Source organism: Bactrocera oleae, chromosome X (assembly GCF_042242935.1).
Source record: "Bactrocera oleae isolate idBacOlea1 chromosome X, idBacOlea1, whole genome shotgun sequence".
NCBI lineage: Eukaryota > Metazoa > Arthropoda > Insecta > Diptera > Tephritidae > Bactrocera > Bactrocera oleae.
Window position 1 is genome coordinate 31,903,280 of NC_091541.1, and position 13,618 is coordinate 31,916,897.

Consider the following 13,618-nt stretch of genomic DNA (forward strand, 5'->3'; position numbering starts at 1 on the left):
TGGTGCAAGTGTTAAACACGCTTTAAGTATTTCTTAATTTTTGCATACAAAAAGATACATTCCTCGGTGGTGAGCTTTCGTTTGACTTACACAAATTGACAAATTGGTTAGCCGTTACAACAAAAATTTATTGGAAATTGTATTTAAATATAATAATTTAAAAAATATAATTCATTTAAGTAAAATAACCAAACTTATTGGTTATTTGCTATATTCTACTATTGCATTCTATTACTCCTGTACCCCATTAAAATAACTAAACTTTAGCTTTGCTCTCTCGCATTGCTGTTTTTGTATTCGAGTAATTTTTTCATGTAATTCTACCTCCCCAACTCGTTTTAAACAAGCCTGGCCAAATAACTTACTACCAAACGCTGTTATATAATATTATATTATATACATAAGTTTGTGATTCAAAATCACTCTTCAATGTTGTTTATAAGTATATACGATATAGTCTGATGCCGGAAAAAAAGCACGGGAGAAATATGCTGTTAATGGTTTTCATCTTTTTAAAAAGATAAAATAAACGGAAACAAGTAAGGAAGGCCTAAGTTCGGGTGCAACTGAGTATTTTATACTATCAGAACTAAGAAAATTCTCTCAGGTATTGGCACAATTTTATATTAAATAAACTATAGTCCGCCTTTTTTTTGGGGGTAAGATGAAATACCTTGAGCGTTTTTTATTCTGAAATGAATTTGATTTTTGATTTATTTACTATGAAGTGAAACAATCAAATGGAATTTAATGTGCCTTAAACTAATAAGGGGGCTGGGCCATGCCTGCTTTAAATAAATTTTTAGCCGACAATTTCATATTGCAATTTGAATTCGGTTGTTAAGTTTAAAGCTTCTCTTGCAAATTAATAAAATTCTAGTCGAGTTTACCAAAAGGAATTATATATTTTATTTACACAAAAAAGTTTTCAGAAACGAAATCAAAACACCTTTATTGTATTGTAACTGAAAAGGGTAATACTTGTTACTCCAATTTCAACCATAAGAATGTTGCTTACTGAAAGCGGCTTCTCCTCGTAAGGGCCAAATGTTAAACAAATCTATTATATGTATTTCGTCTTAAGGTACACCTAATACCATTATCACGGGTTAAAAAATCACTTCAGAAAACCAGCTAGCAAACGAAATAAATGTTTACAAACAATTGCCCGAAATTGCAAATTCGGTTTCAGAGTATAACATCAGGTAGTTTGAAAGAATAGCGAAATATCTGTTCACTTCCCTATTTGCTATTGAAGGAGTCGCAGGCTCGAGTGGCGGTAAAAGTTAATGGACTTTAATTGATTAGAAATTGATAAAAAATACAGATTAGTAAATTGGGGAAAACTTTAGAATACCGCCCCAGGCTTTCGGGGATAAAATGGGTATGGACGGATAGAGGAGATCCTCCAGATCAAGAATATATACAGATATAGCCGCTTATAGTTTTCGAGATATTTACGTTTAAAGTTGAAAATTTTAACTATTTAGAGTACGTATTTTTTCGATTTTAAATGAAATATACACTTATATTTTTCATTTTTATATCCACTAACACTTCACTAATTTGTTTGTAAATATTTATTTTACATTATAAAGTGCAAAAATAGCTTTAATTCAATATTTAAATAATTGTTCAATTCTATTAATTCTGACAATAACAAAAGGGTTGCAAAATTTCAAATAACCAGTGTTACCTTATCGACATCTTTTGTAATTGAACTGAAAGAAATTAAAACAGATAATACCCCAAATACAGGAATCCAAAATCTAGAGAAATAAACTATTAGAGGCATTGATGTTAAGTATTATGTTATACCCTCTATGACAATGTAACTTTTTCTTGTAGAACTCCTTTTGCGTTGGCGGCCTTCGGCCGCGCTTCAAAAAAATAACCCTGGTCGGTCCAACAACGGGGTGTACCAATGTTTTTTGCATCATATAATATAAAATAAATGTCTTAAAACGCATTAGCAAAGTGTTAGTGGATATAAAAGAAAAATATAAGTGCATAATTCATTTTAAATCAAAAAGTACGTACTTTTTTTGTTAATATTTATTTATTTCAGCCACCAGGGCCTAGAAACAGGACTTAGATTGATGATTGACATGATACCTTATATTCTATTCTTATTAACTATTAATTATTAGATAATACCTCAAATACAGGAATCCAAAACCTAGAGAAATAAACTATTAGATACATTGATGTTAAATATTTTGTTATACCCTCTATGACAATGTAACTTTTTCTTGTAGAACTCCTTTTGCGTTGGTATCTTTAAATCTTTAAGTCTTTAAATTACATTTTGAAATTACGTACTTTAAATAGTTAAATTTTCAACTTAAAACGTAAATATCTCGAAAACTATAAGTTTCCCGCGGTTATATCTATATATATTCTTGATCTGGAGGATCTCCTCTATTCGTCCGTATCCACGAAAGCCTGCGACCGCATACTAAAGCCGACCCGTAAATTGGCATGAAAAATGGAGGCAAAATAACTATAAAATACAATTATGTATTTTTACTTTTAGAGCTCTCTGTTTTATATGAACAAATGATTATGATCAGTGGCGGATCCAGAATTTCTTTCTGGGAGGAGGGAGGACGGATTTTCGAATTGGGTGTCAAAACAACCAAAGCGGCGTTAGGAAAAGTTTGTCATTGCTGTTCAAATCCTGAATTTTTCTGCGCAATGATTAGAGAGAGTATTTGTATTTTTCACAAGACGTCCTCTATGTCGATCGTTTTTTATGTTACTTTTTGCGTTTGTGTCTTTTTTCAGACATTCGGTTTTTAAGAAGAAATAAAATGAATATAATTTAATATAATTTAATGCTTTAATTATTACTTTTCGTATCCAGCCTTATTCAAATGGTTCTAAACGGTTTGATCAATTTTTTCGATAATTGGTCTTTAACAGCGTGGTGCATCTTTGACATCGAACTTACCGGAACGGAATCGACAAAACCAAAATTGCTCAGTATTGGCTGTTACAGTATTAGGACCATAAACGCTATTCACATCTTCAGCCGCCTGGCTTGCGTTTCCACCCTTATCGAAGAAAAACTGTAAAATATTGCTATTATCTCTTTGCTAGTGTCCATCTTCGACCCGCGTGCAAACAAAACTGGATCAACCAATCACAAAATTGTCAGAACTGTCAGCTTTTTTAGTACGAAATGTTATCTTTCTAACGCCATCTAGCTAAACCCAATCGGACTTATACATCGCGAAATACATATAGGTATATAACGCCATCTATTGGAAAAATGATGGATTTCTTTTTACTACGCTATCACCAAGATATTAGCATTATTTTGAAGTTAAGGGTTTGTTAGTATGTTCTAAAAATGAATTCGGACAGGTGACCGCCGCGACTGGCCCGAATAAATTCCAGTTGCGAGGCCAAATTTTCAATTACTTTTTGCTTCAATTGAGGCAGTATGTTAGCAATAACGCGCATAATATTCTTTTCCGAGGCGTCAAATGTCTCAAACTTATCTTCGTAGACAAGCGACTATACAAAACCCTACAAATAGTCCAGCGGAGTTAAATCGCACAATCTTGGAGTCTACGCCACAGGACAACGACGCGAGATAATGCACTCACCAAAAGTTTCTTTCAATAAATTGATTGTTTCGTTGGCCGTATGGCATGTAGCGCCGTCTTGTTGGAACCAAAAGTCGTATACATCAATATCCTGCAATTCAGGTCATTAATCATAGTTCAATAGCGTTTCCCTTTGACTGTAACATAATGTTCGGCTTCATATAATATTTAAAGAAATATGGACCAATGATTCCCTCTGCCCATAGAGCACACCAAACAGTGACTTTTTGCTGATGTAACGGCGTCACCAATTACTTGGATTATTAACTTTCCAAATGCGACAATTTTTATTATATATATTTTATTTTTCATTGTCATCAAAAAACCGAATGTACTCTCAAGTATGAAGCAAGTGCTCTACTAAGAAGATCTTTATTTGCTTAAGGTAAAATACGTCAAACTTTCCTATGAAAACAACAATTGCCGACTTGTAGTACTACGAGCGCTTAAGATCAAAAATATCGATAACAATTTATACACCTACTTACAAATAAATGCGTATATACCCGCACATCATCAATCCAAATTAATATAAATCCCAAATTGGCTTAAGTAATTTGTCTGTTCAGGAATACCCATGCATAAAGTCTACATTTCCTGACCGTGAAATTCTGTTTCATTAATATCTTATTTTCATATTAATTTATATAGTATTTAAATTCATTTGCATTTTTAATAATGTGTATTTGGTATTTAAGTTGGACCCCAAAAGTCAACACAACAACGGGCCTTCTTATTATACATAACTATACTGTGACTGCTATTTTTATGATTTTATATGATTTTTGTTTGTTTAATATTATTTCACTTTTTCTTTCCAACAAGCAGGGCTATACCTATCGCAGCAAATTATTGTTTTTTATTGAATCGACAAATTTATACAAATGTAAATAATTATGAGCATTTTAATACTTTTAAAATAATTTATTGTGTTATTGTGGACATGTGTATGTACATATGTACACATGCAACTATATAATTAACAATATGTAGTTTTTTTAACATACGTTTAAATTGATAATTCTTTCTGAGCAACCGTAGGCGCAGGCGCTTTCAACGCATTTTTCTTAAATATTATTAAAAATTTCTCTCTAGAACCTTCGCATTTTCCCTATGTGACAGTTTTCATTACGTTGCCGGGCACATCAGATGTCTTCATACGTAGCATGGATTGTCTTTTAGTGATAATGGCTCAAATATGACATTAAAAAATATTTATTATTATTTTCAATAATAATTGTGAAGTGAAAGTTTTAAATAGTAAATACGGCAACTGTCATATAAATTTAAAAAGAAAAGAGAAGAAGACATATTGCATTTTATATCGTGAAATAATATTACAAAGTTTATCAAACAAAGGCAGTTTAGACTTTGATAAAATGGCCACGATAAAAATAACACTAGAAACGGTTCGTATCAAATGTCATAATCGTACTCGTTCTTTATTTTATAATATATGTTACATTTTTACTTACAAGTGCAGTGTGTGACATAAATAAACACACTTATGTTCCGGAGTAATAACTAGAATAGACAGCTTATCTTCTAGGAGTACGGCCGAATGTAATTTCAAAACCGTTATAAAGCTCGCACAGGTCATTGTATCCAAAAGTATTGACCGCCATTTAAACAAAAGAAATTCTTTCTAACTTTCTATGAGCCATCTCGTCCACACTTCTGCTACCTATTTGTACGGCACTTCAAATTTCAAAACATTTTAACTCTTTTAGTCCAAATTACATAGAAACTATTGTTAAAGCTATTCACATGCATATAAATATACGAAAATATTGATCGCGGATAATAATTTCCGGCTGTATATGGCGTTAGTGGAGCAAATGGACTGATACAGTTTTAACACCAAACCATATTAACCATTTAGCGATATATTCGACGTAGAATAGAAAAAATATGAGAAAATTTTAAATTAAGTACAGGTTGGAAATAGAAATAGCAATACTAGCTCCAAATTTTTTTTCTCAAGTTGGTACAACTGTCATGAGAACACATGCAAAGTTACAAGTCATTATGTAAATTAATTATTTGCTTACAAGTCATTTGAAGTTGACGTGTCAGAGTAATATTAATATATTAATATATGGAAAAAATTTAATATCGCGCAGTGATTAGATTCTTTGTTTCGAAAGTTTTAAAAGCAAAGGAAATTTTTGAACAATTGTTAGAAGCGTATAAGGAGTTCTCACCTTCAAAATGCACCATTGAATTTTGTTCTGGTGAATTTAAACGTGGTCGTACTAGGCTTGAAAACGATCCACGGGAAGGAAGACCAAAAATCGCAACTACACTAGAAATCATTGAGCAAGTTCATAATATTGTTAGTGAAGATCCAAGTTTGACACAAGAGAAAAGCGCAGATGGCACTGTAGGTTGTAAGCCCGTTGAATATGGAACCGCCATTTCCAACTGTAAATAAATAGCATCCCCATCACTTAGGATGGGTAGCCCATTCTCCTATCCTGGTTAAAAATTCCACCACAGATTACCGATTTTATCAGTTTTTAACACCAGTTCGTATTATAATTTTATTATCTTGTCTTATCATATATTACAATTTTACCGATATCTTCGGTATGAAGTCAGCTATAAATACTAAGTTCCCCGTATTCGGTAATATGGAACTCAGAAAAATTTAGTCCGATTTCAATTATTTTTACAGGCAAGCTTAATTTGTTTGACTAAATTTGTTGGCGTGGTCGTAGTCTGATTTCCCCCCTTTTATAAGACTAAGATATGTAAGTACTAAATTTTATTGCAATTGATCGAGTAATTGCAGATATATGAGGCTTGATCTAAAAATGGACAGGCCAATTTTCACACCGAGTCACATTCAGTTCTGCCATCTTTACACCTATATTTAATGAGTCCATCCCCTTTGTAGTGTTGGCAGGCCGGGTTATAAACCAACTTCGCTGATTTTCACAATTTGTGAAAATTTGTATCAAGAAATACGAAAAGGAAATATTTCCATAAAGTTCGATGGACGTAGCTTGATAGATGAGTGGGATATAAGCATTAAACCTATTGTATTAGAGAGGGACCACGTGCACTTTACCACACATTAATAATTCTACTGTGTTTCTTTAATACACTTTGACCGTACTAACGTATTTGTTTCTTCGTTATAGCAGTTTAAACATTTTCACCTAACGGTAGAACGACATCTGGAATTCATTCTCGCTATCCTAATCATTTTGGTATAGGTATATAACTTTATAACCTTCTCGACTAGTTTTAGGTTGTACAAAAAACCGTTATGTGAACAAAACAATTTAACTGTGTACAACTTGTTGGGAGAATATACAAATTATTGTAATTCAATTTGGTTAGTTAGTTAATTGCACTGGTACTGTACCCAATCATATATTTCTCTTATTAAGGGGTTAGGTGGGTTTCAGAGGTTCAAAACAAGAGTACTTTTACTATTTTTTTTTAAATATATACAATCATATATTTTAGTTAAGCAATTCAGCATACCAAAGATACATATTAAAATAGTATTTTGTGAAATTTTTATTGAAAATTCGGAAAATTCAGTCGTTAGTTCCTAGTCTTCCTTGACGGATAAATCTCTTAATTGGACGAGGGGAAAAAAATTAATATTTGACTTTTTGATAAAATAACACATTTTTGGGTCAAATTTGGCACAATACAATTTGTTGTAAAAAATAAAATCTTCATTCAATTACTAGATGATTTTATTTCAAAGATGTCTGCAAAATTTGAACAAAATCATTAATAAGTTTTCGAGACCGGCCAGATACTTAGAGAACTACCAAGGAAAGCATTACTTAAAATAACCAATCTGATTAAGGCATCATTCAGACTACAATATGTACCGTCATTATTGAAAGTGGCTGAAGTTAATATGATACCCAAACCTGGAAAGCCACCCCATGAAACCACATCATACCGACCAATTTCTCTGCTTCCGGTTATGTCCAAACTGTTTGAAAAACTTTTACTAAAAAGATTAAAACCAATAATTGATGAGAAAAATCTTATTCCAAATCATCAATTTGGTTTTCGGAATCAACACTCTACGATTGATCAGGTTCATCGAATAACTGATACAATTGAATAAACATAAAGAAAAAATAGTGTGCTCAGCAATATTCCTTGATGTAGCGCAAGCTTTCGATAAAGTTTGGCATGCAGGATTGAACTATAAACTTAAAATGTTTCTTCCAACACAATTCTCGAAAATTCTGAAATCATATATATCAGAACGCTATTTCAGAATCAAACAAGAGGACGCTTTTTTTGCCCTAAAAAAATCCAAGCGGGAGTTCCGCAAGATAGTGTATTGGGACCAGTTCTTTATCTCATATATACTAGTGACCTACCAACATTTAACGAAAATATTGTTGCTACATTTGCTGATGATACTGCAATTTTAGCCGTTGGCGACAATAATATTGAGTCAACAGAAAAATTACCAAAAGCCATTGCAGAAGTACAACGCTGGACAACTACTTGGCGCATTAAGCTAAATGAAACCAAATCAGTGCATATAGATTTCACCAATAAACGTATACAGCACAAACCAATATATATGAACCAAAAAATAGTTCCGTATGAGAATACAGCAAAATATCTTGGTATGACCCTTGATACTAAACTCAGGTGGAAATCACATGTCAAAAAAAACAAGAAGAATTAAAACTTAAGTACAGAAAAATGTACTGGCTATTAGGCAGATATTCTGCCTTGTCAATATACAACAAGCTACTCTTGTATCAACAAGTCCTTAAACCGATCTGGACTTATAGTATTCAACCCTGGGGATGTACCAGTCAAAGCAACAGATCAATTATCCAAAGATTTCAAAACAAAGTACTTCGTGGTATTGTAAATGCACCCTGGTACATTCGTAATGACAACTTGCATATGGATCTGAATGTAGAAACTGTTGACACCGTCATCAAAAAGTATGCTCAAAGTCATGCACAACGACTTCAACAACATATCAACATTGAGGCTCTTCAGCTTCTTAATAATGATGCCTTACCAGAAGATTAAAGCGAGTAAAACCTTTCGAACTTGTGTAAAAAAAAAAATGAACTATAAAATAAAATAATCATTGTTCAGGTCTCACTCAAATAGTATAAGTTTAACATCTGAAATGAATATCATAGGATAAGCATTTTGTAATTTTAAAACCGTATAAATTTAAGTCAGAAACAAATAGTTTATTAGTATTAGTTTACTAGATTGCTATAAAATAAATTCCCCAAAGGGGTGTTTTTACAAAATAAAAACATAAAAAAGTTTTCGAGAAATTGTGTCCACCGACTTAAAAAATTGAGTTTTGACATAAACGCATTTAAGTGCAAAGTAGTGCACTGACGTGGCCTCTAAAAACAAAAAATCGATTTTTTGAGATTTTTAATTTCCCTTTACCCCTAAATAATGAAATATACACTAATTTACTATTAATAATGCCAATTTTTTAATTTTACAGGATGATAAGCCAAAGGTGCCAATAATTCAGCCGCCTGCATCAGGAGAACCGCCCAAGATTGAAGTTGTCCGTGAAAAACGTCCTTCGCTTGCACCAGAACCAGCGAGCCGACGGGGATCATTAGTGCCACCTGAAATGGGACGTCGACCGTCGCTCATAATAAATGATGAGGTACGTATTTTTGCGATAGGTTTTCGACCAGAAATTTATACAAGCGCTTCGCATATGATTTGTAACATGATACGTATTTTCGGCAATCATATTTTTAATTCACCCCGTAAGTGGTATCTAAAATCACTAAACAGTATGCAGCTATTTTTCTCAAATTGTATACACGGATAAAAATATCAAATAATATGATGTCCAACGACTAAAACTGAAACCAACTATAGAGTAAAAATGAAAACATCAAAAAATGAGGTCGGATATTTATATGAATTGTGAAAGTTGGCATAGTTTATGTTCATGTTTTCCTGCCATATACATCTATGTACGCTGCATTGTCCGTGTTCAGTTTAACTTATTTGAAATGCTTTTTACCACTATTAAAGATTTGCATCTATGTTATGACACTGAATAAAAACATATTTTGCTTTCACTTGTTTAATTGAACCAAACAAAAAACCTCAAATCACCGCTACTTCCTCCAACACGTTTGTACCATCACGATATAATTACAAATCCAATCAATTTATCGTCTACCACAACACGTTGTCACCACACATTCGACACACTTAAAATACAAAATTTTATTTGAACCTACAATCAACACAACCGCATGTATTGTGACACATATCGCATACAAAAACCGCAATCCTACACTTATCATCGATTCTTTAGAAGAAACTGCGACCCGGCGAAGTTGCGGATAGTAGGGTAAGTATCCGCACCTGCACAGATTTTTACTAATGTTTTCTAACAATCGTAAATATGATTCGATTATATGTGATTCTAGCTCTAAACACCTGTCGTTTTCAATAGTATTGCTAAAAAAGTAAATCATTGAAAAGATCTGACCACGCGTTGCTGTCGCTAAGGTTACATTAAATATTATAACAATTAACTATTCAATATAGTGAAAATATTAATTACGAATAAAGACGAAAACGTTATTGTCGGTATAAGAATACAAGGAATTGATTTTAAGTCTAAATTTTAAAATGATTAAATTTTTGTCAATTGGAATAAAGAATGAATTTTAAAAATTTTAACCGCAAATTCATATTTTTTGGCTTTGAGACTTGTTTATAGACATTGCGAAACTTAAGCTAATAGGAAACTGTAGGCTTCTGAATGGTAACGCAGATTCTGACGGTGTCGGGAATTATAGAATACTCTATAATAGAACTATAAGCATATTTCCGGTGATCGTTTTGTTGTTGCAAGATCTTTCGGAAGTTACCGACAATACCACTGAAACGTTTGTCGTTGGCGTACAAATCTTGCATTTTACTGTGGGAGGCTGGTGGGGTATATGCATTTTTTACAGTACTTCCGCTATTTGATAGTTTTTCACGTTACGTATTGCGTTTGTTTTGTTATGAATGTCTAATAGTAACTTAAATGCTGTTGTGTCGTTCGCTCACCAGTTAGCACAGCAGCCGCAATTCCCACCGATGTAACTTCCAATGCGATTTTCTATTATGACGTCATGTTTTGTAAATTACGTTATACCGTCATCTGTTGCAATCTAACAAACAGTTATAGACCTTTGTCATAAAATAATTTTCAATAAAATTGAGATTATAACGATCACATGTTTTAAGTTGGACATAGTGTGCAAAATAATATGAAAATCGGTACATGCTGTATAGTTGACCTATTATAACTTCAAACATTTTCATATCTAAAAGGTCTTGCAGCATTTTCAGAAACCAAAATAATTACTAAACCTCTAATAAACACCAAACCCTTACTTACTCGTTTGCAATAAGCCCATATCATCAAAACCATGAACGGAATCAAGATGTTATTTTATTTTTATTTATAATCGAAGCAATACTTACAGAACATCAAAATTGAGCATCGATTGAGTTTTGTTTGACATTTGTGCTAAATACATGAAAAATATGGCATAATTTTCGATCAATGTTACAATCAGTTTATATTAAGAAATATTTTTCACTTCTTAGTTTAATGCGCTTTAGAAACGTGATTTTTCGATTTTTTACACTATATTTATTTTTCACTTTTTGGTTTTAAGTGCTTTAAAGCATTTTTTTATTTGTATTAATTTGTTATTGAAATGACAGCATCTATAGTTGATGCTTTCAGCTACACGATGCATAGTTTTAGGAACATTTTTTGTTTTTTGTAGCGCTTCTCACTACCTCTAAAAAAAGTTATCAACAAACAAACATGCATACAAACATAATTCTTATGTACATACATACATACCTACATACAAACATACAGGTGAAGCTAATAAAAGCGTAATAAAATGTATACATAATATATATACATACATACTAACTGAATACACAAATTGTAACCATATGTTGTTTTTTTATACACTGAACAGGGTATATTAAATTTGCCATAAAATTTGTGACACCAAGAAGTAAATTCGAAGACTCTATATAGTATATATATAAATGATCAGCGTGGCCGGCTGAATAGATTTAGCCATGTCCGCCTGTCTGTATATACGCGAACTAGTCCTTGAAAAACTATCTTCCCGAAATTTGGCATGGATTATTGTGTAAGGTAACCCTATAATATCCGAACTTACCCAAATTTTTCGGCTCGGACCGCTATAGTATATAGCTGACATTCAAACTAACCGATCAAAGTAAAGATATAAGATATTTTTTTCCTTATTGATGAACTTTATTTTCGATAATAATGAATAAAAACACGTCAAGTGAACCCCCCATTTCCCACTTGATCATTGAATTTGAATGTGAGTATTTTTTCATAAAGTAGTCATCATGAGCAAGTAATCCCCCGCTTAATTTTTTTAAATTTTAATTTTAACAACAATTTTTTTTTAATTGAAAATTTTTACTACTTTTAGTTAAAAAAATAATAATTAGAAAACGATTGGTGATTTTTTAATGAAATTTTCAGGAGTTCTAGTTCAAATCTTGTACTTTGAGAAAATATGTATGAATTTAAATAATTTTGTTTTTTCAAATTGTTAATTATCTTTTAAGTAAAGAAATTAAAATTTTAATGACTCCTCCCCCAAAAAATTAAACTTTTTTTTATTGTTTTGCAATAAACATTAAAGTAACGAAATCCGCAAAAAAATTTGACTGATCGCGATTAGATTAAGCAAAAAAAAATTTTTATGACGGGCGGTCAGCGCTGCCGGTATAGCGGTTTATGTTTGTGCGGTTTGGCAACGCGACACTTAGAGTATTCATTTGTATGTTGGGATGATGGTCTCACATTTTGCTTGCAGTGAATTAGCATGAATGTGGTAGAACAATATGCATAATACCTACCCGCTTAATAGTTTCAAAGAAATACTTAAGACGGAAATTCCCTAATCCACTAAAATGTATTGAATACCCGCTATTAATATTTCAAGGCCAAACTGAAATTTCCTATTCTTCAAGTATTAAAAATCCATTCTTGTTTTAAATAAAATGATATTCGAACTAAATCCTTTGCGGTTAAAAGAAATAAATATGAAAGCATCTTAATATTTTATGTCCCAGTATCTACAAGTATGTGAACAACAAAGGAATATCTCAAGCCATTCGTAATTTCGTTGATAATTAGTCATGTCTCGTTAAGAAATGCTGCAATCCATTTAACAAAAAAAATCATAAAAAAGTCATTAAAAACTTAGTTTTAATAACAAAAAATCACGCTCATGATTTTAAAGATTTTATTGGGAATTATATGTGCAATTCATGTGAACGGACTGTTTATTCAGGCCGAAAACCTGAAATTCTTGGTGAATTATCGGTGAATAAATGTCCTGAAGTCAACGAGCCTGAGAAGTCAAATGATGTTATCGAAGATGACAAAGAAAAAGATCCTACTTTTCATTGCAAACCGGTAGATAACAAATTAAACATTGATAAGGCTAATAAATTTTTAACGAAAATTGGTGAACCTCCAATCAAAACCAAGAGAGTCTCAAGTAATAAAGAATGTCAAAACGTTTTAACATATGTTGTAAGTAAATTTACGGATAAGATTAACAATGTAAATAGTGAAATTGATCCAAAAGAGCTTTTACTTAATAAAATTCAGGTTACGCTTCCTACAGATTGGTCGATTAAAATGATAAGGAAAGAGTTTAAAAGTTTCCAAACGAATGGTGACAACTGCAAAATAAAATACGACAAGAACGAGGATTCGCATCGGAACCTATGATTAAGAGAGGAAAATCTCTAAACATTGAAACCCCCGACCGTATTGAAGCTTTCTATCTATCCGATGATGTCAGCCGCGTAATGCCTGGTATGAAAGATTATGTTCCGGTGATTGAAAATGGGAAGAAAATCCAAAAACAAAAACGATTATTATTATATAATGTTCACGAAATACACAAAAAATTTAAAGA

The 13,618-nt window shown here is 32.1% G+C and overlaps 1 protein-coding gene across 33 annotated transcripts in view; it reads left to right on the forward strand.

The window, feature by feature from the left end:
• bt (projectin protein bent) overlaps positions 1-13,618 on the forward strand; it is a 110,495-nt gene that overhangs the window by 37,554 nt on the left and 59,323 nt on the right. For 24 of the 33 annotated variants that reach the window (XM_070112640.1, XM_070112662.1, XM_070112637.1 and 21 more), the window contains 2 exons: positions 9,097-9,267; positions 9,937-9,972. In XM_070112640.1, the coding sequence (XP_069968741.1) occupies positions 9,097-9,267; positions 9,937-9,972 (207 nt within the window). Of the gene's footprint in view, positions 1-4,931; positions 5,024-9,096; positions 9,268-9,936; positions 9,973-13,618 lie in introns of those variants that run through there. The other 9 variants (XM_070112642.1, XM_070112649.1, XM_070112646.1 and 6 more) reach the window with 2 other exon arrangements.